The sequence below is a fragment of the Felis catus genome, chromosome C1 (assembly GCF_018350175.1).
Source record: "Felis catus isolate Fca126 chromosome C1, F.catus_Fca126_mat1.0, whole genome shotgun sequence".
In the NCBI taxonomy this organism is placed as follows: Eukaryota; Metazoa; Chordata; class Mammalia; order Carnivora; family Felidae; genus Felis; species Felis catus.
In genome coordinates, this window is record NC_058375.1 from 158,797,505 (window position 1) to 158,814,044 (window position 16,540).

General features: G+C 35.0%; 1 protein-coding gene across 5 annotated transcripts in view; it reads left to right on the forward strand.

Annotated features, from left to right (window-relative positions):
• UBR3 (ubiquitin protein ligase E3 component n-recognin 3) overlaps positions 1 to 16,339 on the forward strand; it is a 244,481-nt gene extending 228,142 nt beyond the window's left edge. For all 5 annotated transcript variants that reach the window (XM_023259440.2, XM_023259442.2, XM_023259443.2 and 2 more), the window contains 4 exons: positions 7,374 to 7,553; positions 12,506 to 12,715; positions 13,482 to 13,621; positions 13,926 to 16,339. In XM_023259440.2, the coding sequence (XP_023115208.2) occupies positions 7,374 to 7,553; positions 12,506 to 12,715; positions 13,482 to 13,621; positions 13,926 to 14,043 (648 nt within the window). In that variant the 3' untranslated portion in view covers positions 14,044 to 16,339. The remainder of the gene's footprint in view (positions 1 to 7,373; positions 7,554 to 12,505; positions 12,716 to 13,481; positions 13,622 to 13,925) is intronic.
• The last annotated feature ends 201 nt before the right edge of the window (positions 16,340 to 16,540 follow it).

Genomic DNA, 16,540 nt, shown 5'->3' on the forward strand with positions numbered 1-16,540 from the left:
TTTTGATTTGTATTTCTCTGATGATGAGTGATGTTTCATATGTCTGTTAACCATCTGTATGCCTTCTTTGAACAAGTGTCTATCCATGTCTTCTGCCCATTTCTTAACTGGATTATTTGTTTTTTGGCTGTTGAGTTTGATAAGTTCTTTATAGATTTTGGATACTGACCCTTTATCAGATAATGTTGTTTGTAAATGTCTTCTCCCATTCCATAGATTACTTTTTAGTTTTGTTATTTCCTTCACTGTGCAGAAGGTGTTTTGTCTTGATGAAGTCTCAGTAGTTCATGTTTGCTTTTGTTTCCCTTGCCTCTGGAAACGTGTCTAGTTAGAAATTGCTACACCTGATGCCTAAGAGGTTACTGCCTGTGTTCTCCTGTAGGATTTTGATGGTTTCCTGTCACACATTTAGATCTTTCATCCATTTTGTATTTATTTTTGTGTATGGTATAAGAAAGTGATCCAGTTTCATTCTTCTGCATGTTGCTGTCCAATTTCCCAACACCACTGGTTGAGGAGACTTTTTGTCCATTTGTTATTCTTTCCTGCTTTGTTGAAGATTAGTTGACCATATAGTTGTGGGTTTATTTCTGGGTTTTCTATTCTGTCCCATTGATTTCTGTGTCTATTTTTGTGCCAGTACCATACTGTTTTGGTGACTACAGCTTTGTAATATAACTTGAAGTCCAGAATTGTGGTGCCTCCAGCTTTGCTTTTCCTTTTCAAGATGGGCTTTGGCTATTTAGGGTCCTTAGAGATCATTTCATATTCAGTATATGAAGATCTTCCTCATTTTGTTTTACAGATTCAGAATATTTCATTGTATGAGGTACCAGGATTTATTTAATCAGTCCTCCATTAATAAATATTTGGGTTATTTCTAGTCCTTTGCTCTTTGTAAATGATACAACAATGAATAATAGTATATGCAAGTTATTTTGCATGTTTTTTATTGTATTTGTACGATAAATTCTTTGAAGTGATTTGCTGTGGCAGCCCTTACACGCACTTGTAGTTATGATGGTTGTTACCAAACTACCCTTCATTGAAGTTTTACCAATTATGTTGACAGTAATGTATGAGAGTTTCCCTATACTGTACTTGTATCTACTTAGTGTGTTATCACACTGTTTGATTTTTGCCTCTAGATCTTTTGTCTAGGTAAAATATATCTCAGTGTAGTTTTTATTAGCATTCCTCCTAAGGTTGAACATGTTCCATATTTAGGAGCCATTTTCTTTTACTCCAATTTACTTGTTATATAGCACTTCTTTTGAAAATAATTAGAGAATGAAAAAATTAAAAAGATAATTTATTGTCTGATCTTGAAAAAAGTATCTCATGACTTTTCTTTGTTTAGAATAATCTGCCACTCTGTTTTGTTTAAGTTGAATGGGAAACTTTTCTTTCATTTTTTATTTCTTTCATAAATTTTTCCTCAGCTATGATTCTTTCATTTCAGTGAACTGCATTTGGACTCAGTATCTGCTTCATAAAATACAGGCCAAGTAATCATGAAGTAGCCTAGGAATCCCAGGAGAAAAGAAATACATTTATGTAAATCTTTGTTAATTTTTATTGGTTGTTGGATTTCCTGTCACAAAGATAAAAATGTTGCTATTTTTCTACCATTGGTAGTTACCTTTTTCTCAGGTTATTTTTGTGCCTTACATTAGAAATAACTGTCTTCTCTCAATACAGCAGGAAGATAAATCATTTATAAATATATATGCACAAAACAACAAAACTCCAAATTACGTATGCAGAAATTGAGAGAATTGAAAGAAAAAACAGACAAATCCACAATTACAACTAGAGATTTCAGGGTTCTTTCTTACTAGTCAATAACAAGTAGACAGATAACCAAATAGTATAAATGTTATCTGAATAATACTATCAATCAACTTGGTGTAATGACATCTATAGAATACTTCACCAAACAATAATAGAATGCATATTTTTTACTAGTGTACATGAAATATTCACCAGAATATACCATATGCCAAGCCATAATGCAAGTATCAATAAATTCAGAAGAACTGAAATCATACAACACATTTCTGCCACACAGGAATTAAATTAGAAATCAATAACAAAAAATATGGAAATCCCCAAAATGTGTGGGAATTAAGCAACATACTTTTAAATAACTTACATTAGGTCAGAAATTCCAAGGAAATTAGAAAACACTTAAACTGAGTGAAAATGAAAACACAGCATAGCAAAAAAGTGGGATGCCGCTAAAGTAGTCCTTGGAGAGATACAGCTTCAAATGCTTATATTTAAAAAGAAGAAAGTTCTAGGGGCACCTAGATAGCTCCGTCAGTTAAATGTCCTAGTCTTGATTTCAGCTCAGATCTCAGGTCATGAGGTCAAGCCCTGCATGGGGCTCTGCACTGATAGCACCAAGCCTGCTTGAGATCCTCTCTCCTTCTGCCTCTGCCCCCGCCCCCACACAAAAAAGTAAGTAAATAAACATTTAAAAAATAGAAGAAACTTCTCAAGTCATTTGTCTAAATTTCTACTTTATGAAGCTTCTAGTTTCAAATTAGACCCCGAGCAATTAAAAGAAAGGAAATTACAAAAATTAGAGCAGAAATCAATGAAGGAGTAATGAAGAGACAGTAGAGAAATTCAGTGAGTCGAAAGTCTGTTTTTTTGTAAAGATCAGTAAAATGGATAAACCTAAAATGTTAGGAGCTCAGCTGAGCTGGGAGAAAGAGAATTGAGCTGCTGGGTGTCAGAGTAGCTGATTAAAGTCAGTCACAAGCCAAAAGTGAGAGAATTAGGTCCTCAGTCACTTACTGTGAAGCAGGAGGCTAAGACCAGAAGAAGTACCAGTTCCTTCTGTTCCATTTACCCTTATGGAATGAAATGGTACAACAGTGGAGGATCAGGTGTATCAGCACAGATATGGGGATCTGTTGAAGGAGCCCCAAAAGCCCCGAACTAAAAGCTCTGGCAGTGTTATGGACTCTGAGATAGAGAAGGGGTTGGGGAGACAAGGATAAGAGTAGAAGACACTCCTTCTCAAGGCCTCAGATAAAGAAGCCTAGGAATAAAGGTACCAGGGCTGGGAATGTAAATATATGAAAGAGTGTGACAGGATGGGGGTAGGGGGCTGAGAACTTGACTAGAAATTCCTTCAGAGACTGCAGTGCATTTTGGCTGTGTACTGGATCTGATGTAGGGAGGGCAGTTTTCATCCATGAAGCCTGCGAAGTAAAACCTTTATAAATTGCCTATAGTTAGGTCTGAAAAAATCACATGTAGAATTTTAACCAGGAGCCAGACTCCTCACCAGATCGATAAGAAAAAGAAAAGAAGGTACAAATTACCAATATCAGGAATGAAGGAGGAAACATCCCTACAAAACTGTAAGAGAGTATTATGAATAACATTTGCCAATAAATTTGATAATGTAGATTAAATGGACAAATTCCTTGAAAAATAAAACTTACTAAAACTGACTCAAGAAGAAATAGAAAGTCTTAACTAGATCTGTATAAAGTAAGAAAGTTGATTTAGCTATTAAACCTCTATAATTATTATCCTTCCGAAAAAGAAAAGTCAACAACTTTATACCAACAAAGATAACATCATGGTTAATCCTATCAAACATTTAAGGAAGAAATTCCATTGATACATATAAACTCTTTCAGAAAACAGAGGAAGAAGAAGCAGTCCAAATTCGTTTTAATCGGCCAATTTTACCCTGACACCCAAATCAGGCATCGTGAGAAAATTACAAACCCACATCTTTCATGAACATAAAGCAAAAGCCTTGACAAAATATTAGCAGTAGAAGAGGATAATACATCATGGCCAAGTGGGTTTATTCTAGGAATGCATAGTTGGTTCAACAACAAAAATCATTTAATTTAATTTAATTCACCTTATCAATAAAAAGAGATTTTTAAAAAGCATATTATCATCTCAGTAGTCAAAAATTTTTTTGGACAAAATTCAATTCCTGTTCATGGTAAAAACACTAAAAAAACAACAGAAAGCAATTTTTTTCAGCCTAATAAAAGAAATGTATGAAAAATGCATAGCTAACATCATAATTAATAATGAAATATAGGAAACTTTCTCCTGAAGATCAGGAACAAGACCAGGATGGCTGCCCTCATCACTTCTTTTTAGTATTGAATTAGAGGTTCTGGGAAGAGCAGTTAGGCAAGATAAAGAAATAAAAGGCATCTGGATTGGAAAGGAAGAGGTAAAATAACATCTGTTTTCAAATTAGATAATCTTTTATGTGGGCAAATTATAAGGAATCTCCGAAAAACTATTAAAGCAAATCACTGAGTTCAGCAGAGTTATAGGATACATGATCTATGTACCATTAAAAAAAAAAAAAAAAAAAAACCCACATCTAATTTATTTGCACTGGCAGTGAGCAATCCAAAAATGAAATTTAAGAAATAATTCCAGGGTGCCTGGGTGGCTCAGTCGGTTAATCAGCTCAGGTCATGATCTCACGGTCTGTGAGTTCAAGCTCTGCGTCGGGCTCTGTGCTGACAGCTCAGGGCCTGGAGCCTGTTTCGGATTCTGTGTCTCCCTCTCTCTCTGACCCTTCCCCGTTCATGCTCTGTCTCTCTCTGTCTCAAAAATAAATAAATGTTAAAAAAAAATTTTTTTTTAAAGAAATAATTCCATTTACAATAGGGCGATGAAAATATTCTGGAATTAGTTTGTGATGGTTGAACAATTCTGTGAATGTACTAAACTGTGCATGTTAAGAGGGTGAATTTTATGGAATACAAATTACATTTCAATTAAAAAAATATATGGAGGAAGGACTTGTATCCAGAATATGTTAAGAACTCTTGTAAGTCAATAATTAAAACAAAAACCACACAGTGGGCATAAAATTTGTATAGGCACTTTTCACAGGAATGATCTGTGTGAAAGAGAGGCGCCTGGGTGGTTCAGTTGGTTAAGCATCCGACATCGGCTCAGGTCATGATCTCACAGTTCAAGCCCTGCTTCAGGCTCTGTGCTGACAGCATGGATCCTGGGGCCCACTTTGAGTTCTTTGTCTCTCTCTCTCTTCTGCCTCTCCCTCCCACCCTTTCTCCATTCCTTTCTCTTTCTCTCTCTCTCCTCCCCCCTCCCCAAAATAAGTGAACACTAAAAATTTTTTAATACATATAAAAGACCTACAAGTAAGTAAAAAGGTGTTCGCCATCATTGTTGATGAGAAGAGTACAAATTAATGTTACAAGTGTTGGTAAGGATTTGGAGTATCTGCAGCTCTCACTCATTGCTGGTGGGAATACAAAATGTTATAATCAAATTTGAAAAAAATATGGCAGTTTCTTTAAAAAGCTGAGCATGGACTTACTATGTTTGGACAACCAAACAATTCTCCTATCCTGAGTATCTACCAAAAGAAATGAGAACATATATTCACATAAAGACTTTTACATAAATGTTTATAACAGCTTGATTTGTGTAGTCAAAAACTGAAACAAGCCAGAATTCACCAGCTAGTGAATACATCAACAAAATGTGGTAATATCCATGCAGTGGAATACTACTCAGCAGTAAAAAGGAATGGGCTGCTGATAGAATAACATGAATGAATCTCAAAATATTTTGCTAACTGAAAGAGGCCAGGCACAAAAGATTTTCTCTGTCTATCTACACACACACACACACACACACACACACACACACACACACATACACACATATACATATATACACACACTGTTTGAGCCTATCTATATGAAAAAATTTTTTAAAGCCAAAACTATAATGACAGCAAGCAGGATTAGTGGTTTCTTGGGGCCAGGAGTAATGGCTGGAATTGAAGGCATACAGGCACAAGGAAACTTGGAGGGGATGGAATTGTTCCAAAGTTTTATTGTAGTAGTGGTTACTTGGCTACACTTGCCAGAATTCATCAAAATACACTTAAAGTGGATGAATTTTATGGTATATAAACTACACCTCAATAAAGTTTTTTAAGATGCCTTGTGTAGCTATGTAAATGGGGGATTTGCAGCCTCATTTCTAGAGATTTTAAACATTAACATCTTTTTCAGCCTGTGTATCATTTTGCTTTTTTATCTTTATTTTTCTTTGTTGTACATTTTAGAATTTTGTGGTTAATCTACATAATGAGTTCAGTTTTACAAACAGATGTGTGTTGAATGTCTACTATGTGCCAAGTGCTGGAGGTACACAGCCCCTATCCCCAGGGACTACTCCCACAGTCTTATAGGAAATGCTGATTTATTTTTAAATTAATTAATTAATAGAAAATATAAACATGAGAAGTGTTTACAAGGTATGGAAGGATTAACTTCATCTGAATGGAGCTGAGTAACCTAAGTTGTCATTAAGTTTGGTCGGGAAAGGATTCCCAGGTGACCTGGAATTTGGAGGATGATAGGAACTGATCCAGTGGACAGGGGAAAGTAAACGTTTGAGTCTCCTAAATGGTCTTTTAGTTAGAGAAGGATTGGAGGGTGTATTTTGGTGTTTATAAGACTAACAAATTCTTTTCAAAATCAGGATATGTGTCCTTGGCTCACTGAATTCTTTGGTTCTTTTATTACAGAGTAGAGCTTCAGCTTAGCTGGCACTTAGATCTCTCAAGCTTTTAAAAACTCCACCCTCTTTTAAAAACTGACCTTGTTGGGGTGCCTGGGTGGCTCATTTGGTTGAGCATTCAACTTCAGCTCAGGTCATGATCTCCTGGCTTGTGAGTTTGAGCCCTGCATCGGCTTCTGTGCTGACAGCTCAGATTCTGTGTCTCCCTCTCCCCCTCTGTCCCTCCTCCACTCACTCACTATCTCTCTCTCTCTCTCTCTCTCTCTCTCTCTCTCTCTCTCTCTCTCAGAGATAAATCAACATTTAAAAACTTTTTAAATAAAAGAGTAAATAAAAACTGTTTTACACTCATTCAGGGTCCAGGCAAATTATTTAGCACTATGTCTCGTGCATTCCATGTTTTTACTGTTCATCCACACTGACAGCCTGTGTGTTTTTAATCAAAAGCCACTTTCCCTTTGCCCTAAAAACATTTGCTCTCACAGAGTAGCTAGGTTCTATAGACTGTGTTCATCAGAAATGTGACAACACTATTTAAAAAATAAATACATAGAAGACACAGATGGTACGGCAGTTTAAGATTTGAATTTCAAAGAGAAATACCAGGGATATTTGAATATAAAAGCTAGAAACCTATTCTCTCTCCTTTGCTCCTCCTACTCCCTTCGTTTTTCTTTAGTTGAATGTTAAGAAAATTTTCTTACTGTCCGAAAGCAGTTGATAAGGATGACACTTAAAATATCTTTAATGAGAAATGAATGTTCTTGATGAAATGTCTTGAGAATTTCCTCTTTCATGTCTAAAAGGAAGAAGAAGAATTTTCAGTTCTTTCCAGCTGCCTGGGACTTCTGCCAACGTTTTACCAAACAAAACATCCATTCATCAGTGCCTCCTGTCTGGATTGGCCAGTTCCAGCATTTGATATTATATCTCAGTGGTGTTTTGAGATAAATTCATTTACTGAAAGACATGCGGAACAAGGAAAGGTATGTAAAAACAATAATGAATAATTAAAAATTTCAGGTCATCTGTTCTTGGCAGCATTTGTTAATAAACTGATGTTGAAAAAATGGTTTTGCTTATATAATGAGTATAAAAGCAGAAATATTTCAGTGAACAAACCTAAGTTATTAATGTATTACTTTTAGTTTGTTTTAGGTCATCAAATTTTTATTGAATGCATTAAATTATGATAGTACTAGACTTGGAAGATACAAAGCAATTTTAAGATAGGCAAGGAACTTGTAAGCTTACTGGAAAGAGAACTGTCACCTAAAAGTCAAAGGTCTGGACTAGCATATTTAAAAGGCCTTGTTTTAACTTTACAATTTGCCTATGCTGCCAGCTTGGCTGGTAAAAAATTTTGTTTTGGAGATGAGGTAATTGGAAAGATAGAGTGGGGGCAGTGGGAGGTGGCTGTGAATGCCATGGTTTGGTGCTCAGACTTTCTTCTATAGGTAGAACTACAGTTTTTGAGAACTGGAATTAGTGTATTAGGGAGGTAATTTGGGAGGTTTTTTTAGTAGGTAAATTGAAGGAGACAGGAAAGTCAGGGATTGTTTAGGTGGTGAAGAAAATCTGGTTTTATAGTAGAAATTAGATAGTAGAAAATCTGGCATAGTAGAAATTAGAATGTAACCAATGCAACAGACATTTTAGAAAAACTATGTAGGGCTTGATGACCAGATGTACTTGACTTTAAGACCTTGGAACTCAAATCATCGGAAGAGTAGTAGCTAGGAGACATAGATCTGATAGAAACGTGGTCTTGCTTAAAGCACCATTGATGCTGCCCCATTGGCCAGAGGAAGATAGGAAGTCTTTGCATGACATTCAAGAATTTTCACCATCTTGCTTGCCTTTCTAACCTCATTCTATATCACTTCCCTGCTACCACCTTGCTCAGACCACAGAAGAATGTTTCTTAAGTGTGCTGTATATTTTTAAACATCTGTGTTATTGATTATTGCTGTTGCTCTTATCTAAAGCAGTTTTCCTACCCTTCTCATGTTGAATTAATCACCCATTAAGGTTTTGCTAAGATACACATACGTTTTCTATAAAGCTTTTTCTGATAACCCATCTTCCTCTTCAGTTCTAATCCCCTCTCTCTGTTGTGCTGTATGACAGTACTTTTGCCATGGTCACTAACAGTTGCCATATTTATCACTTATGTTTGTTTAATATGTCTGAATGGGGGCTCCAAAAGCAAAAATTGTTCCTTATTTATCCTTGAATTCCTAGCTCTTAGAAAGTACCTGATACAGACTAGTCACCTAATAAATATTTGTGGAACAGTTAACTTGTAGGATGATATCATTGGTAGAAATAGAACTGATGAAAGAAGGGCTATGTTTCAGGGAAAATGAGAATTTTAACATCAAGGGACAGAAAATGAGTATTTTAGAGGGAGGTGTCAGACTAGACTTAATTTTTAAAACACTGGGTGAATAATAAAGGCAAGGTAAGCATAAATAAAAAATATCTCTGCTTTTGTTCATTTTGTTTTTTGTTGAAATCCTCAAGGAGATAATATGCTCTTTTTTTTAAAAGGAAAGAGAATTTCTTGAACCTTGTATATTATGTGTAAAAATTTTGTCCTATGTAGTAATTTATTTGTAGATTATAGCTAGAATCTGAAGTTACATATTGATGTCTCAAAACCTATAAGGAATGACTAGGGGTAAGAGATGGGTATAATTGTAGAAGCAGGACAGGAGAAAGTGATAAGTGTACTTAAAATTTTGTGTCTTCATAGGAGTCATGAGTTAAGCAATAGATAAAAATTCACTCATTTGACTGCCTAATAGCAAGCTTACATGTTGGATATATGATTATTGGTATGGATATTGATGGATAATAAGAATTTATCATCTAGGGCCACCTGGGTGGCTCAGTCAGTTAGACATCCAGCTCTTGATCTCAGCTCAGGTTTTGATCTCAGGGTCATGAGTTTGAGCCCTGTGTTGGGCTCCATGCTGGGCATGGAGCCTACTTAAAAAAAAAAAAAAAAAAAACAAGCATCATTTAAAAATAATTAATCTTTTTTGTAAAATTGAGTGATAATGATTTGTTTTAGAGCCAGAATAGTAGTCATTTATTTATTTCTACTTAAATTGAATTTTTACCAGTTATTTGAATGTACTTATATCTGACCTGCATCCCTGTGCTTGTTCCTATTCCATTCTGTTCTGTCTCTAATCCTTACCCTGACCCAGATCAACCAGATTTTCTTTACCTGGAATTTTAAGTTTGAACAAGATAAACAGTGATTGGAACTGAATAGTCTAACAAAACTACCCTTGAAAGATAGCCTGAATTACTACTTCTAATTTTTTTATACCAGCTAAGATTCTTTGGTTATAGGCAGACAGTTTGATTGCAACAGTTTTGGGACATGGCAGGTGGGTGGGGGGGGGTGTGGTGGAAGATCTCTAACTTCGAAACATACTGCTGCTAATTGTATAGCAATATTTCAGTTCCTCCTGATAGTCAAGGTCGGTCCCTCCAGATAATGCTTTAAGCCATTCCTTTCTTCTCCTAGTAATGTGGGGAACCTAAAATGGCCAGATGACATTGAGTTTCTAATTTGGTAGAAATATTATTATATCCTCTGATGGAGGATAGTACACAGCTTCCTTAGGATGGTCCTAAAATCACACAGGAATTCAGAATAGCAGGGAAACAGAAATAAAAGACTGAATTCTTAGGTGTAATCATGAGAGACGCCAAAACCACTTTGTACTCCCTGGTTTCCAGATTGGTGCATTTCATCTGTGAGAAAATGATCACCCATATATACTGGTTGCTGGTTTAGGCTGTAGACCTCATTCTGTAGGAGCGTATACCCCGTTTGACAGTTATTTTCTTCCAGCTGGTGCCATCTAAAAATTGATCAGCAAAGTAAGTTCATCATTTAAAGATCAGCAGTTTTTTCAGATTTTTGAATATATGTTAGAATCAGTTAATTCCATAGACATCTACCTATTGGCCTTATATCTCTGTTTGAAGAGAATTCTTTAAGACCATGTGGTGTGAGCTACTGGGTAATTTACAACCTAATCTAGATAAGTATCAAGTTCAGTGAGGACAAATGGCTATTCCTTCCACTGATGGAAAAGTGTAATATAATCAACCCATTACAAAATATGCAATCTTTGCAGGGTGGGATTGGACACTGAATACAGGCAAGTAGCATATTGTAAGCCCATATGTTGTCCTTGTTCTTGCCTCCATGGCTACTTTATCCATGAACTTATTGATAAGTGCCAAGCTGGCTGCTTAAGTACTGCTTTGATTTAGGTGGATTATGGCTGTAGGTAATGTGAAGTGATCACCATATGAATTGCCTGCCTTCTATACAGTTTCTTGAGATAATAGATTCGTACTACATTTTATCTATTTTAAGTGTTAATGGAGAGGCATCTAGAAAAAAATGAGTGCTATTACCAGTATTTTTGTACAACTGCAAATAACGAATAAAGTATAGTATGCAGGGAAATTTAATTTGGCAGGTTTTTTCGTACTTAGAGCAGAAAAATTTTTTTTTTCAACATTTATTTATTTTTGGGACAGAGAGAGACAGAGCATGAATGGGCGAGGGGCAGAGAGAGAGGGAGACACAGAATCGGAAACAGGCTCCAGGCTCTGAGCCATCAGCCCAGAGCCTGACGCGGGGCTCGAACTCATGGACTGTGAGATCGTGACCTGGCTGAAGTCGGACGCTTAACCGACTGTGCCACCCAGGCGCCCCCAAGAGCAGAAAATTTTTGAAAAGAGTTGTAAGCCCCAGCACTTATGGATACAAAAGGCCTTAACAGCTTGTGGTGTGAGTAGATTTTACATCTTCTAAGAAGGAGATTCTAGATTATACAGTATCGAGGTAGAAATAATAAGTTACAACTATGACCTTACCTTAAAAAAAAAAAAGCCAATAAATTGTTTATCTGAGAAAGATCAAAACTTGGGTTTTAAAAATGTGTAACTTTTTAAAATGTTGCATTAAGCCTATTTAAAAACAAGTACATTGGGGCGCCTGGGTGGCTCAGTCGGTTAAGCGGCCGGCTTCGGCCCAGGTCATGATCTCGCGGTCCGTGAGTTCGAGCCCCTCGTTGGGCTCTGTGCTGACAGCTCAGAGCCTGGGGCCTGTTTCCGATTCTGTGTCTCCCTCTCTCTGACCCTCCCCCGTTCATGCTTTGTCTCTCTCTGTCTCAAAAATAAATAAACGTTAAAAAAAAATTAAAAAAAATAAAAACAAGTACATCTAGATATATTTTCCATGCTTTCTCAGTTATGTTGAATATTTTTCTTGTAAAGTATTAACAGGTTTCAATGTGCTTAATCTAAAAACTGACATCATATTGTAATTGGAAACTACATATGAAAGTAGAGATTGGTAATTGTTGAAGCACTATTTTAGTCATTTGTAAAATGAAAATGAGAAGAGTTTTAACAAAGAAGATATACCACATGCATACAGAGGCTTTTTCTTTAATAAAAAAAAAAAGCCTTTAAGTCAGAAAGAAAAATACCATATGATTTCACTCATATGTGGAAATTGAGAAACAAAACAGATGAACATAGGGGAAGAGGAAAAAGAAGAGAGACAGAGAGGGAAGCAAACAATGAGAGACCCTTAACTATAGAGAACAAACTGAGGCTTGATGGAGAGGAGTGGGTGGGGGACGGGCTAAATGGGTGATGGGTATTAAGAAGGGCACTTGTTGTGATGATCACTGTATTTTATATGTAAGTGATGAATCATTAAATTCTCCTGAAACCAATATTACCCTATATATTAACTAATCAGAATTTAAGTAAAAACTTGAAACAAAAAACAAAACAAGCCTTTAAAAAATAAGTACAGTATTTTGAAAAAAAATTTTTTTTGTTAGTGACTTAAATACAAAGGACTAATGAGTATTTTGGGATATTTTAGGCTTTGCTTATCCAAGAGTCAAGATGGAAATTACCACACCTGCTCCAGTTGCCTGAGAATTATAACACCATTTTTCAGTACTACCACAGAAAGACCTGTAGTGTCTGCACCAAAGTTCCTAAAGATCCTGCTGTTTGCCTTGTTTGTGGTACTTTTGTATGCCTGAAAGGACTTTGCTGCAAGCAACAGAGTTACTGTGAATGTGTATTGGTAAGTAATAGTAAATAATATACAATTTATGAAAACTAAAATCTGTCACATGGAAATGTATATGTGGTGAAGCCAACTCTTCATATTTAACTACTCTTTGAATTAAATGCACAGTACGCAAGGATTTCATTTTTGTTCCTTTGTTCTTTTTAATCTGGTAGAAAGGTTAAAAAAATTCAAGTGAGGAATACTTTTCTTAAGTACAATTTCAGTTCCTCTCCCTACTCCCATTGCCCTTTAATGGCTCATGCTCTTAAATGATGGACAATGAAACAACAGTCCTGCCTGCTGTTGTGGATGCTAGCCTCAGAGTTAGATTTAAGTTGGCTCTTAATTGCTTTCCCATATAATCCTTACCCAAAGTCCTCCTAATGTATTATTAATCAAGTGTTAAGAATGAAATTATAAGTTTAACTTAGATGAAATCTTATTAAAAATTTAAGTAGGGGCACCTGGTGGCTTAGTAGATTATGCATCTGACTTCAGTTCAGGTCATGATGTCACCATTCGTGAGCCCTGCCTCAGGCTCCTTTGCTGACAGTGCAGAACCTGCTTGGGATTCTCTCTCCCTTTCTCTCTGCCCCTCCCCTGTATTCATTCATTCTCTCTCTTTCTCTCTCTCTCTCTCTCTCTCTCAAAATGGATCAGTGAACTTTTTAAAAAATTAAGAAATATTTCAGTATTATTTAGAAGATTAAGGCATTCTTTATTTTCTTATAAGGTCCATTTGATCATGAAGATCATTAATATATTTTTAATTTTTTAGCATTCTCAGAACTGTGGTGCTGGAACAGGGATTTTCCTTTTAATCAATGCATCAGTGATTATCATCATTCGAGGCCACCGCTTCTGCCTGTGGGGTTCTGTGTATTTGGATGCTCACGGAGAAGAAGATCGGGATCTTAGGTTAGATGCACATGGATATATTTAAATGTTTTATTGAGGTTTGATCAGTAAGAACAATGTACCATTCCTGGCTTTGTAATTGTAATAACAAAGATGTTTTCTATCAAGAAATTCTGACAGTCATTACTTTAGAGCTATTTCTAGTTTTTGAGATACTTTCCACGTCCATATGCTCAGGAAATAGGAAATAAACCAGATTACTATATGAGATTTTTACCATAAAGAATCTATTTTTTAATAATGTGTGTGAAATCTTCACTGTATTGTATTACTTTTAATGCCTTTTTTTCCCTTTTTATTCTAGGCGAGGCAAGCCTCTCTACATTTGTAAAGAAAGATACAAAGTTCTTGAGCAGCAGTGGATTTCTCATACTTTTGATCACATCAATAAAAGATGGGGTCCACATTACAATGGGCTGTGATTCACCACCTCAGCATTGCATTATATCATTTTCATTAAGAATTTATCAACAATAAGCTTTACCTTAGTTTTGGGGATTAACGCTTTTGCTGAGAGAGAAAAAGAAAACATATATTATGAAGCCTTTCCAAAATTAGGTGCTTGGTAATGACATTAATGGTATAATAAACTTTTTTTTAAGTATCTGGAGAACATAACAAATAAGTTAAATCATTCTTTAATGGTCCTTTTTTTTTTAAGTCCACAATTAATAATAAGCACAACTTGTTGACAAAATCATTTAAAAATGATTCTCCCAGCAATGCATATCAGCTATTCATTGATACTTAGAGTGGGTGTGATTTATTTAAAGTTTTACTGCTTCTTTATATCTGTGTGTTTTAATTTGCATCTGCTAAACACAGTGCATCTTTTCCCTCTGCCATTCTTGTGTTGATTTGAGATTTTTGCTGTATGTAACTAGAAAAAAAATGTAAAACATGATTTATGTGAAATACTGTATAGTAAAAGTTGGTCTAATAGTAGGACTTTAAAATTTTTTCTTATTGTGAGGAATCTGTTAAAAGTTTAAGGCTTTGCTGAAAACTTAATTCATTCTCAGGAATTTCATAAATATTCTCCCCAGGTAAATAATTGAAATAGTTGTAAAATAAGTAGATAGCTGCTGTTAATATAATACAGTACATTTTGGGGGACATATGTGTGGTTGGGGGAGGGAGTCGTTAAAAATCAAAATTTGCCATTTCAGTTGGATGAATTACTTGAGGTATTAACAAATAGATTTTGGTGTAAAATCGAAAGTTTTAAGAGCATACACATGGCAGATTTTGATTTTGTGCATGCCCCCCTTTTATTACCAACCAAGTTTTTGTTTAAATGATTGAATTGGAAATGCTCAGACTTACCCACAAATGAAGCTTAGTTTTGGAACTTCCCTATCATCTCGAGAGGTTCATCTATATTGTATTTGTGCGGCGTAATCACTGCTATTTCTGCTTGGTTTCCCAAAAGGAAAAGAAGAGGCTCAGTGGTGATGACCCTCATGAATGAGCCGCATCTGCATTCTTCTTAGAAGCTGCTGCGAAAAGCAATTTATGTTTGTCGGGGTTTTAATCAGTAAGAATGGGAATGATTGAGCTAAAACCCACTCTATAAATAGAGAAGGAAGATTACAGAAAAGCATGTTATATATTGCTAACAAGATTTTTCTTCCAAATTATTTAGTAATTTGATGACTATTTAATATATAGTGCTATCAAGCAGTTCCTGGTACTTCGAACTTCCATGGCTTGTTATATAAAATTACATTTTTACATGTAAAAAACTAAAAAGCATCTAATGATAAAATACAAAAATAAAGTCAGATCTATGTTCTAAAAATTATCAAATGACATGACATTACAGAATGTGAAAATGGACATTAAACGATGGTCTTGCATTAAAATAGAGCAGAACAGTACATGTTCAAATGTGTTCAAAATGTCAAAAAATGACCTATAGCTCTACAATAAAATACATGGAAATAGCTTGCTATTTTTATATACATTTCCAAAATATTAAGATAACTTTCTGAAAGATGAGACTGATTCTGTTTAACTAAATAGTTGTCCTTTCCAACACATTGCTACTTTTTTAAATACTGTATCATAAGTTCAGCCTGTCATATTTTTTGCATCGGTCATTATGAATACCAGACCATTTGTAAGTGTGGTTGAAGAGCAAAATGCTAATTTAAATCTCTAGTAAATACTGTTACAGGATTCATGAACTTGAATAATTCTACAGTTTGAAACTCTGATGCTATATATACATGGTATAATGTATTCTGACTTTGATTACTACATATTTAAAATGGAATGTTTTATGGTTGTGCATATGGATGTGAAGTGAAAATATTAGCCTTAACATTAAAATTTGGGTATTTGATAGTGTTTATTTTGATATTGGTGAATTAGTCACCAGTAAATTTTTAAAAAGCACTTGGTTGAAAATTGTACTTGAATTACATACATGCATGCTGCTAAACTAGAACTTTAATTTTTTCCCCCATAACTTTTATAAGTCCCATTTATAAACCCACTTTTAAAAATAACAGGTCCAAGCTAGAGTGATGTGTGTATATTATTCAAAAAAAAAAAATGTACTGGTGTGATATCTTGTATGAATGATCATTTAAATACAGTACATTACTGTAGAGGCTAAATCAATCTTTATAATTAAGCAGAGATTACAAAACTAGGAATAATCAACATTGTAAGATATGTTAATAAAAACCTACTGTCATTTGGTTTGTGAAAGGTCCTTAAAATGTTTAATTCTTACATGTTTTTTCTTTTTTTCAAAGGTATTGACAATAATATATATAAGTGAGCATAGTGGAAAAGATCAAAGCATAACATAACTAATAGTTGCTTTAAGGTAGGGTTAAATATAAAGGGTTTGCTTTGCCTTAATACCTTTTGTTTACATAGGTAGTTCCTGTTTCTTCTGTCCTTGTC